The sequence below is a fragment of the Rhagoletis pomonella genome, unplaced genomic scaffold, assembly GCF_013731165.1.
Source record: "Rhagoletis pomonella isolate Grant_MI unplaced genomic scaffold, Rhpom_1.0 Rhpom_scaffold_00010, whole genome shotgun sequence".
NCBI classification, from domain to species: Eukaryota; Metazoa; Arthropoda; class Insecta; order Diptera; family Tephritidae; genus Rhagoletis; species Rhagoletis pomonella.
Window position 1 is genome coordinate 33,113,742 of NW_023458564.1, and position 12,430 is coordinate 33,126,171.

Sequence of the window (12,430 nt, forward strand, 5' to 3'; positions counted from 1 at the left end):
CTTCTTCTGCTAGTAAAAATTTCGCTTGCAAAAATTTCCAGCTCTCCCGTGTTATTACGCTTTCGATTCAGGGTTCTCCTGCAAATTTTTGGGTTACTATACACTTTTCCAGTAAAAATTTGCAAGTTCTAGTACAAATTAGAACTGACTAACCAAAAATACATGCAGATTCATTAGAATCCACTTAAACAATTAATTACATACTTTTCAACATGAATTAGCAGAGTGCACTTTTCTTTTGTTTACAATTTGGTTGTCAAACACACTACAGCTGATCGTTTGACACATTTACCAGAATTTACCAGCAACAAATCTTCGGACTCAAACTTGTAACTTCTAACAGAGAGAGGACCTTATTTACTCTCTTTTTTGTCCTCTCAGTAGTCAGAGAACCGAGTACGGGATCGATTTCCAGTAAAATCTGACTAATTCTGACAAGTCCGGACTCGTACAGGATCGCAACTTAACCTTATGAAACCTGTCAAACTGACAGAAGAAGGGGAAGAATTTTAATAATTAAAATTTTAATCAATACATACATATGTGCATATTTAGCTGTTTTTCTTTGATTGATAAGTGAAAAAACATCAAGTGAACTATCAATTTAACGTTAATGTGTTCGCTGCTGATCAAATCTTAAATTTGTAATGTTTTTGCTATTAAGCGTTTAGTTTCGGGCACCAAAAAATGTTGGTTGTGTTCCCGTGGTTTTGGGCAGTTTATGCACTTTTGTGAGAGCATTCCGTATTTACGCTCATTTGCCCGAAAATGTAAAAAACAAATATTTTATTTATTTGCAACAGCTGACGAGCAACGTACGCTAAAAGTTGAGAGTTGGCCATCTTTCTGCTTTATGTGTATATAGGCGTTGCCGAATTTTGGAATGTGGACGGCTGAATTTGAATTCATGTATTCATAGCGACGCCCAAGCCAACGCATTAATTTTCTGCGTTTCTATTAAAACGTAGTGTGTACTCGATACTCAAATAAGTTATCGATAAAATGAACTCACTACGCTGATGCGCCAAGCTAGTCACATCCCCTTTGGGTTTTGTTTACATTTGAATTTTTATTATTCTTTTGTAGAAGTATAAGCAAACTTTTCACAAAGCATAAAATATGGCGGTGGATAAAATGAGTGCCAAGGATATTTTAATGAGAGCAGTAGAGTGTGATCAGGTGGGCCGTATTTTAGAAGCGCAAGATCTCTACGAAGAAGGCCAACGGCTAGTAATGCAACTTGTGGCGCGTAAGCAAGCTGATTTTCTTAAATTAAAAGATATATTTAAATTAGTATGCTGTTCCAGTCAAATTCTACTATATTTAAAACAATAATACTTTGTATTTCAATGATACAATTTTTATCTTGATTTATTTTGGCAAGACCAACGCGACGAATCTAAGAAAAAAATTTTGTGGGAAAGGATCAAGGAATACAACGACCGCATGCGACAAATAAAGGAGCGTGTACAGAAGCATGTTATTGGTGGAGAGCTTGTATCAAGTATACCGATAGATGAAGATTCTGTTGGCAATAGCTATCGGAATCTTTTTGGGAAGTACCTAGACGCAGAAGTAAAGGAGGTGCTGCTTGAAGAACCATACCTTTACGAAAAATATCAAGTGTTTAGAAACGCCAAAATATATTCTGCTATGGATTTCATAACCATTCATTTAGTTTCAGAATTTCGTATCGTTTCTGGAGTTGTTAGCGAAGAACTGTCCGTATCTGAAATACGTCCGACTGGTGACCAAAACTCATAGCAAGGCTCCAGAGAACCAAATAAACGTGATAAGGCAGATTACACAAGATCTAGCAAAGCGAAATGTGACATTATACACAAAATTTGTGGAAACATTACATGACCGTAAAATTGTGTAAGTTTAAAGAACAGTATTTGAATGGTTATTTAGTGATCAAGTACTTCTAACAGGGTTAGCAGTGGTTTTATTATAAAAGTTGGGCGCGGTTTGCATATTTTTAAACCATTGAATCCCTTCTACAGCCTAGGATTATGTGATTATGACTTTCGCAAGTGTCTACAAACTGATGTTGATATTTGGCGTACAAAGAACTTTATTTGTTAAATAAATTGGAGATCTACTTATAGGTAATATAATATACATTTCGTAAAAACATAAATGCATCGTACATATCGTTCTTTTAATGTAGAAATCGGAGCCTTTCTATATTAAAAGAACTTTGTCCATATACCGAAAGACTGGTCTCTTAAAATCCGAATGGAATTTAAAAGCAACGGACCGAATTTTAAGGAAAATCGCATTTGAAGAACTTAAGTTTTATAAAATTTTTAATTACTCTGTAAAGAAACTGAATATATATGGTCTTTCTATTATAATAATGTATGTACTTTTATGTTGGGTAAAAATTTCATAGCTATATTGATTAATATATCTCCCTACAACAAAATATGTATTCATTTTTACAATGGCAGTACATATATTAGCGCTGGAAAACATCGATGTTTCGATGTTTTTTGGGGAGCAACATCGATGTATCGATGCATCGACCTTTTCAAATGACGAATTTTTATTTTTTTATTTATTTATTATAGTCATTTGACCTATATACATTCACGTATATACATTTGAATTATGTATTGCAATATATAATAAAAGTAAAGTTAAAATTAATGCTTAAAATAAGTAAACCTGTTACACTTTTCCTTCTAAGCTATATAATAGTTTATGTATATTTAACTAAGATAGCATATTCTCGATGCTGTTGGAATGGACGTGATTCCAAGCAGCACCGTAAATATATCACGTACGATATGCGGTCTAAGAGTAATTTCCATAGCCGCCCCAACTGGGTGGTTGGAAGGACTAGTTTCCAAGCCGCCTCTTATAAATTTCTCTACCGGCAGGCGATCTGAATGGACGAGATCTGTCTGAATTCATTAACGCAGATATGCAAACCATCATTTCTTTAATTTCACAACCATACAAGATAAATGTGTTCAATTTGGACTTTGATTTAAAAGAGAGTGGTATTTTGCATTATTGTGTTTATAAACATAGCCATCTTCTATATATATTCGTCGCCTGGGTAAAAGATTGTCGCAAGCGCAATTTTCACGATTTTTAGTTTTAGATGCAGTTATATATTTTGAAATATATTTTGAGATACCCCCTTTAGGTTCCGAGACACTGACTATAATTTTTTCGATAATTTAGTAAAAATTTAGCTAGTGATGCAGCCATATTAAACTAATCAATATCTTTAAAATGGCGTCCGTTCCTTTTTGGATATCCCCTTTAGTTTCCGAGATATTGAGTAAAACGTGTCGTTCATTTAGTAGAAATTTTTGGATCACATTTTGTCGTATTTCATACAAAGTGGCTGCCAAATTGTGTACAAATGACGCTTACGACAAACTCAAAACTAATTAACATTAAACATTACAAATTAAATAATTTAAAAATTTTGGCTGACTTCCAAAACATCAATTGCTTTGCATACGTACAAAGTGTAACGTTCCATAACGTCGAACTACAAAATATTGACAATGTATACTGTTCCAAAACACATACGAAAAGTTATCGAAACGCATCGCTCGAGCAATCAGCGCATCAGAAACAAAGTTGATGCTTCGTTTGATACTGTTGTTGTTGTTGTTGTAGCGGCTACAACAACCCCGCCCGGGACGGTTGGTATCTCAGTCGTTGTCGTCAAGTTCCACTAACGGCAACCCTAGGAAGCGTGCAGCTTCTGTGGGGTTTGTCCACAGGGACAAGGCCGTTAGGGTTGTCGGGTTTTCCGGGCATGCGAAGAGATGTTTCGAGTCATGTGGGGTCTCTCCGCATGCCGGACACTTATTCGGCACATCCTCATTCAACCTACTCAAGTAGGAGTTCAACCTGCTGCAGTAGCCGGAGCGAAGTTGTGCGAGTGTTGTGCGTGTGTCCCGAGGCAGATGAAGGTCGGTCTCGTCTATGTCCGGGGGTGGTATGCCTAGAACGGCATTCACAGGTCTAGAGTCTACATAACTCGAGAATGAGTCCCTGTGAATGCCGTTCAGGGCCTGTCTGTAAGCTGTCGGGTCCAGAGGTTGCTTAATGAACCTCTGGACTTCGTCCGTCAGTTCATATAGATGCCTCCTGACGTGCCTAGGCGAGGGCTCCTCTGCAAGCAGCTGTCTGCTTGGGTGGCCACTTCTGTGGCTCCCGATCAGGAACTGCTTGCAGAGCATTATATTATGCTTCTTTACAGGGAGCATTTGCGCCTCGCCGTGCAGGTGGTGTTCAGGCGACATCAGGAGGCATCCTGTCGCTGTCCTGAGTGCGGTGTTCTGTACAGTCTGTAGCTTCGTCCACTGCGTCCTACTAGTCCCTGGCGACCACACTGGCGCTGCGTAGTTCAAAACCGGCCGACCTATTGCCTTGTATGTTGCCAGCAACGTTTCTTTGTCTTTGCCCCAAGTACTGCCGGCTAGCGACTTGAGGACCTTGTTGCGGCTCTGTACTTTATTGACAATAGCGGTTGAGTGCGCAGAGAAGAAGAGCAGGCTGTCGAATATTACTCCGAGTATTTTGGGGTTATTCACCGTCGGAATTGGTGTGTCATCGACGTGAATCCCCAGCGGTAGACTGACCTCCTTCGTCCAGGTTGTGAACAGGGTCGCGGAGGATTTCGTAGGGGAGAGGGCTAGACACTTTGCAGTGAAGAAGCGAGAAAGTTCGGAGAGATAGCCGTTTACTTTCGAACACAGGTCATCAATTCCATTCCCAGTCGCCATGATCGAGCAATCGTCGGCATAAGAGACAATCGAGACTCCCTCTGGTGGTTGAGGGAGCTTTGAAATGTAAAAGTTAAACAGTAGCGGGGAAAGGACACCACCCTGAGGAACCCCCTGTTTTATTTTTCGCTGCTTACTCGTTTTGTCTCTAAACATTACCGACGAATGTCAACCACTCAGATAATTTGCCGACCACCGTTTGAGCCTCTGTGGGAGAGAGGAGGCCTCTATATCTTCTAGTAGCGTGGAATGGCAGACGGTGTCAAACGCCTTTGACAAGTCCAACGCTTCTAGAATCGTTCTCTCACAGGGACGGTTACGGTTAAGGCCACGAGTTATCTGAGTGTTTATGGCGTTAAGTGCTGTTGTTGTACTGTGCACTTTACGGAAACCATGCTGATGCTTCGCTGGGGTCAGGTGGTTTGTGAAGTACGGGAGTAGCAAGGCCTCGAGTGTCTTCGCTACCGGGGAAAGGAGTGTTATCGGACGATATGAATCTCCTTTGTTGGCAGGTTTCCCCGGTTTGAGCAGTGGGACCACTCTCCCCACCTTCCAGATGTCTGGGATGATGAGAGTGGCCATTGACAAGTTGAGGACCTCCGTTATGTACGCTACCCCCGCAGGACCCAAATTTTTCAGCATCAGCATGCATATTCCGTCGGGACCCATGGCTTTGGAGGCTTTCGCCTTCCCGATGGCCACCTGAACTTCACCGCAAGTGAAGGCAAGGGGGGCACAAGTTGTTGGCAGTTTGTGCAGCCTTCTGGTCACTCGACGCTTGGCTTTGTCCACCGGAGGATGCAGTATGAACTGCCGGCTAAAATAGCTCGCGCATCGCTCCGGGTCCGACGAGGCATGGTCGCCGAAGGAAATTTCGACTCTGTCGTCGTGCTTCGTCGGATTAGACAATGACCTCACGGTTGACCAAAGCTTGCTCACACCAGAGGTGAAGTTACAGGTCTTCAGATGCTCCTCCCACTTCTTCCGCTTATGTACGTTTACAAGTTGCCGAATCTCCGCGTTGAGATCCCTGATACGGGGATCTCCGGGATCGGCCTGACGAAGGCTATCACGCTCATCGGCTATAACAGCCGCTTCGGCAGGGAAGTTTGGACGTGGGTCCGATATAGTTACATCCTGCCGGTATGAAGCGAGCTGCAGCAGCAGTGATAGCCCTGCGGAACTTACGTTCACCGAGATGGACGTCGGTTGGTGTGGGGAGCTCTGTGAAGGTGTTTTCGGTAAACTCCGCGTAATCTTTCCAATCAGCTTTAGAAAAGTTGATATAGGTCCGGTGTTTGGCGGAGGCAAAGTCGGTTGGTTTATCTATCGAGATGACTATGGGTAGATGGTCTGATGCTAGAGTCAGCATAGGTCGCCACGTTATGCTGTTTATCAGACCAGCGCTGACTATTGTGATGTCTGGCGAGCTACTGCAGTTACCCATAATCCTGGTGGGTGCGTCGTCGTTCATTGTGCAGAATGTCGAATCGTCTATCTGCTCAACCAAGTCTGTTCCTCTACGATCGTTTGACAGGCTTGAGTGCCAAAGATCGTGGTGCGGTTATCTCCTCAATCTTGCTCTGTAGCCCGTTGCAGTTAAATTGAAGGAGCTTCATGTGGTTCGGGAGACGTGTCGTGATGTGGGGTGTAAGTGAAGTGTATGTTCTTGCCGCCGTTGGCTGTATGTGCTGCTGTGGTGATTGCCGCCCTGTGGTGGTGGTGGGGGGTGTCGCAATTGGGGTCTGCGACCGAGCAGCGCAACACTTGCCCTCGAAGTTCCCAGTCCAATCTCGCGTGGTACGCAGACCTGAGCATGCCCTAAAGTGGCACCAGCCAAGGCAGGTGTTGCACTTGACTGATGTCACATTACGGAATATCCTGGTCTGACATACCGTGCAGATTGTAGGGGGAACCAGGAGTTGTCGGCGGCGGCGTGTGGGTGGTGGTGCGGTTGTGTGTGTTATGTGGTCTGTAGTGGCTGTGGTACGGTCTGTGGTGTTATTATGTTGTTGTGTTGTGGTGACTGTGTGAGGCTGCTGTGTGAGTGTGTGAGGGTGCTCGGGCGGACTGTGGTTAGCCGTGGAGGCTGCTCTGTTTGAGCAACAGGGGGCCACGTACGACGTGGTCCACTGTCTGTGTCCGTAGTCCCGAGCAGACTCTGAGGTGACTCCACCCCTCGCAGGCATTACACTTGACTGAGGTGGAGTTGTGGTGTAATCGTCTCCGGCATACACAGCAGGTGTATGTTTCTGGCCCTGGGTTTGACTCGATGCCAGCCCTGAGTAGGAGAATACGTAGTGAATGTAGCCCTATGGACGGACAACTTCTGAGATACTTCGCCGACCTAAACGGGGTTAGATCGCCGAAACAACAGCCCTTGGTCGGGTGAAACCCGAGTCATTCCGGTACGTAGAACCGGCTGTCGTGGGAATACTGGTTAGCATTGGTTTGATACTGGTTAGCATTGGTGTTTTAGAAATGGAAAATTCAGAAAAATTGTTTATTGCTATATTGAATATTTAAAATATGCAATGTATATGGTTGCAATGTGTCGCAACTCTGCATATACATACAAACATTTTGAAAACCGCAGTATAACAGTTTCCAAGCGTTAACTCAAAAACTACTGCATAGATTTCAGTCAAATTTTCAGAGGTTATACCTTGGTCCTATTATAGGCCACTCGGTAGGTGGCGCTGGGGCCGAGTTATTTCTAAATATCGTATTTATGAACGGATTTCTTTTAAATTCAAAATATAAGCTACCAGCATGATGACAAGCACGTTTACCAAAAATAGACCCGCTAGGTGGCGCGGGAGTCGAGTTATTTATAAAAGTCGTATTTATGAACCAATTTCTTTCAAATTCAAAAGGTGTAGTTTCAGCATAATGGGAAATACGTTTACCAAAAACGGAGCCGCTAGGTGGCGCGGGAAGCGAGTTATTTATAAAAGTTCTATTTATGAACAGTGATCGGTCTTCTACCACATTGTGGTAGATCTGCCACTTTTTTGAGCATCTAACACACAAGGTCTGAAATCTACTACATATTCGCGTTTTTGACTATTATTTATGCTCGACATAATTTTCTCAATTTTAAGAGCAAAAATTGTCCAAGACTAAACAATAACAGGCAAAATGGGAAGATAAAATAAACCGTAAAATAGTAAATTTTCTCAATATTAAATTTTTCGACAGGAAACATGGTTTTATTGTGTTGAATTGCAAAATATATGGTTTATAAAAAAGAATTAATAGCGAAAATGTTACAGAAACAACATCTAAAGTTTCTGCGGCGTTGTTTACTTTTATTGAGAATTGTCAAATCGGCAAATCGCTATAAGCGGTTTCTGGAACGTGCCACATTTGTCCGCTACATCGTGATGTGATAAAAGCTGGCAGCACGCCGCAAGGTTGCAGAAATCTTTCAAAATATGTTCGAAAAATATCTTGATATGGAAGGAACTGCTTTACACTGTCAAGGAAAAAATTTGCCAAAACTCAACGGAATTTTTAGCAACTTCAATCTTGCACTCTATTATACTAAAATTAATTTTTTAGATTCTAATTAAAATGATTGCAATTTAGGTGAAACCTTACAGAATATTTTTAATTTTTGTACAGAGTTTGATCCAAAACCTGAGATCTACCACATTTTTTTGAAATCTACCACATTTTTTTGAAATCTACCACATTTTTTTCCAATCTACCACATTTTTTCCAATCTACCACATTTCTTTCCAATCTACCACATTTTTTTCCAGATCCTACCACACAATTTTTTTTTTCGGAAGTCGGATCACTGTTTATGAACCGATTTCGTAAGCATGATGAAAAAAGCACTTGCGGAAAACGGACCCGCTAGGTGCTGCTGGAGTCGAGTTATTTATAAAAGCCGTATTTGTGAACCTATTTTGTTAATACACATTCGAAATGTTTATTACTTTCATGATGATTTTTTTTTCATTCGAAACATATTCAGCCTTATCATGAGCTTCATCTTCCCTGAACCGGTTCACTTTTCGCTTTTGGTTTCCATGTACTTACTATGGGGGAATCCAAATTTTCGCGTGAATTTTTTTCGGGCGAAACTCAGGATAAGGAAGATTATATACATAAAATTATAGCCATTTCCGTTTTTCGACTAAACTCAAAAACCACTCAATAGAGCCCAGTCAAATTGTCGGCGGTTATACCTTGCATATATGGTCCTATTATAGGCTACTAGAAAACACGCTGGTGGCGCTGGAGTAGAGTTACTTATAAAAGTCGTATTTATTAACAGATTTCGTTCAAATTCGCAGCGTGACTACCTGTATGATGAAAAATTCCTTTGCTAAAAATGCAACGCTGGAGTTTAAGTATTTAGAAAATCCGAATTTTTTTATAAAATATGATTGGAATTCATCATTCGTATTCATTTCATGACAAACAAAGGGACCCAATTGATGACGCGAAATATATAGAAACCCCCGCGGGGTTAGTTCTGCTTTGGCCCTATGTTTATCTTAGACGAATTTACTTTTCAGATGGCTAAATCAAGGATGCGTTAAAGTATGCATATAAAGACCGTAATATGGTAGACAGACGGAGAAAATTAATTTGAATTAATAAGCATAAATGCAGATTAAAACTTTACCCTTACAGACGGCAGTAATGCGAATAAACCAGCCGCAAGGTCGTGGGTTCGAGTCCCACGGCCAGTATACTTTTTTTATTTCTTTTTCATTCTTTTTTTTATAAGTTCTATATATTTTTTACGTTACTTTCAGTTAGTTGTTGTTCAATTTTTAACAAAATTCATCTCTAAAAATTAAAATTAACTAATAGTAAAATAAGAAATGTGCTATAAAATAAAGCAAATGAAAATAAAATAAAGTAAAATTAAATATATAAATAAAATAAAATAAAAAAATATAAAATAAATAACAAAAACAAAAAATTTTTCGCAATCGCTCCAACCGAGTATCGAACCTGGCAGCTACAGGCTTGTAGCTTGCAACTCTCACCACTCGGCTACCGCGTACGGGAAACTCGACTGCTTCGTTTGCTTACTTGTACAAAAGACAACAACTGGCCGTTTTTACCAGTGTTGTCATCGAAAATTCCTCGGATCCGAGTTAATTCCCAAAAATTTCGTGCATTTGTTCGGCTGCTTATGCTCATTTCAAAGAGGAAAATGCATGAGTTAAAGCAAATTAATGCAGCGTTTTTGCTGCATTTAAAATGCAACATTTAGCACTTTCGAACATATGTTTTCGAAGTTCGTTCATGCTATAGCATTTAGCAAATGTACATTTACGCGAGTTCGAAATCGTATGCTTTTGACAAACTGCCGTGTTCCAGTCTCTTATTTAGATGCGTATATCTTACGATCAATTCTCACGCAGAAGATAATGTGCAAAAACCCTACTGAAAAGGAAAAAATTAATTTTAAACCAAAAATTCAATACAAAAACTTGAATTGTTTTAACCACAACCGAACATTTGTTTGTGTATATATTCATTTGTCGGTGCTGTCAATTAAAATTTCCTCACTTAATTAGGAAACAAACCAAACTGAGTTGATCACAAATTGATCCAGATTTCTATCAGCATCAAATCGATGTTGAATTTGCTTAACTTTTCTTTATCCAAATATGTAATGCAAAATAAAAGAAATCTCGATCGGCGATCACTGAAACGCAGCTAGCAACTGTATACTCGAAAAAGCAATGTTGCCACTTTTTCTCTTTAAACCATGTTCGAATCGTGGAATTTTGGAAGATCACAGGGTTGCTTTTAGCATTTAGATTCTTAATGCAAAAATGGAGTTGCATTTAGTTGCATTTAGGTGACGAATTTTGTATGGATAAATGTACATTTAGAGTAGCATTTAGAGCTAAATGCGCTAAATGTGCTTTTACGCGTAAGCAAAAACAGCCTATAAGGCTGGTTATGCAAATAATCGAGCCCGTTTGTCTACCGTATAAGACTGGGTAAGCGTGAACGTGCATCTACCTCCAATTGACGAAGTTGCTCGAGGCAGCAGTAAGACTCAAAGAAATCAATTCATAAATAATTAGACAAATTGTAAAAGTGGCGAATTGACAAGGAAAGATTTGACCACATTTGTCCAAAAGGAACACGATAGGTATAATAGGTATCAATGGCTTTATTTGAACGATATTCATGACATCACATGACTCATTTAGCCAATGTACGCGAAAACTTTGGGGCAGCGCAGATACTTGGCCCTCATATAACTGAAAACGCTCATCTGTGGTCTTGAGTTTCCGTATAAGGAAGTTTATTGGCTTACATGGCACACCGGACCAATGCTGAAGTTGCAGGATCATAGAAGAATATTACGCAAGCTTGGCAGAGATCTCACAGGTGGAAATAAGACCATAGGTAAAACGCATTACATCGAAAGGGATTAGTATTCCATATGGAATCACAGCGCTACTATTTTCGGGCCAAAAATCTTGGCAAATGTGTGAAGAGGATTCCGTTTTTTAGTCGTTTCAATATAAACTAAAAATGTTTACTTTACAGACTTCTTCTTCTTGATTGGCGCTGTAACCGCCTAAGCGATTTTGGCCGAGTCCAAAACAGCACGCCAGTCATTTCTCTTCTGTGCTAACTGACGCCAATTGAAAATGCCAAGTGAAGCCAAGTCCTTCTCCACCTGGTCTTTCCAACGCAGAGGAGGCCTTCCTCTGTTACCAGCATCGCGGCCCGCGTTGAATATTTTCAGAGCAGGAGCGTTTCTGTCCATCCGAACGACATGGCCAAGCCAGCGGAGCTTCTGAATTTTAATTCGCTGCACTATGTCTATATCGTTGTAAAGCTCATACAGCTCATCGTTAAATCGTCTGCGATATTCGCCATCACCAACGCGTAAAGGTCCGTAAATCTTTCGCAGAATCTTTCTCTCGAAAACTCCAAGAGCCGCCTCATCAGATGCTTTCATTGTCCATGCCTCCGCGCCATACACCAGCACAGGCATGATGAGTGACTTATAGAGTGTGATCTTTGTACGACGAGAGAGGACTTTACTTCTCAATTGCCTACTCAGCCCAAAGTAGCACTTGTTGGCAAGAGTGATTCTCCGTTGGATTTCAAGGCTGACATTATTATTGGTGTTAATGCTGGTTCCCAAATAAACGAAGTCGTCTACTTTTTCAAACTTGTAACTGTCAACAGTGACGTGGGTGCCAAGACGCGTATGCTCTGACTGTTTGTGTGATGACAGGAGATACTTCGTTTTGTCCTCGTTCACCACCAGACCCATTCGCTTTGCTTCTCTATCCAATCCCGAGAAGGCAGAACAGACGTAGCCCTTGTTTTGACCGATACAATCGATGTCGTCGGCATACGCCAGCAATTGTACGCTCTTATAAAGTATTGTGCCTGAGCGGTTCAGTTCTGCGGCTCTTATTATCTTCTCCAACATAAGATTAAAGAAATCACACGAAAGGGAGTCCCCTTGTCTGAAACCTCGTTTGGTATCAAACGGCTCGGAGAGGTCCTTCCCTATTCTGACGGAGCTGGTGGTATTGCTCAACGTCATTTTACACAGCCGTATTAGTTTCGCGGGGATACCAAATTCAGACATCGCGGCATAAAGGCAACTTCTCTTCGTGCTGTCGAAAGCGGCTTTGAAATCGACAAATAGATGGTGT

The 12,430-nt window shown here is 41.0% G+C and overlaps 1 protein-coding gene across 4 annotated transcripts in view; it reads left to right on the forward strand.

The window, feature by feature from the left end:
* LOC118746252 (MIT domain-containing protein 1-like) overlaps positions 1 to 12,430 on the forward strand; it is a 55,673-nt gene that overhangs the window by 23,449 nt on the left and 19,794 nt on the right. Inside the window, exons 2-6 of one of the 4 annotated variants that reach the window (XM_036480083.1) lie at positions 1,087 to 1,249; positions 1,385 to 1,623; positions 1,679 to 1,878; positions 1,935 to 2,111; positions 2,174 to 2,433. In XM_036480083.1, coding sequence (XP_036335976.1) covers positions 1,120 to 1,249; positions 1,385 to 1,623; positions 1,679 to 1,878; positions 1,935 to 2,088 — 723 coding nt within the window. In that variant the 5' untranslated portion in view covers positions 1,087 to 1,119 and the 3' untranslated portion in view covers positions 2,089 to 2,111; positions 2,174 to 2,433. Of the gene's footprint in view, positions 1 to 1,001; positions 1,250 to 1,384; positions 1,624 to 1,678; positions 1,879 to 1,934; positions 2,112 to 2,173; positions 2,434 to 12,430 lie in introns of those variants that run through there. The other 3 variants (XM_036480084.1, XM_036480086.1, XM_036480085.1) reach the window with 3 other exon arrangements.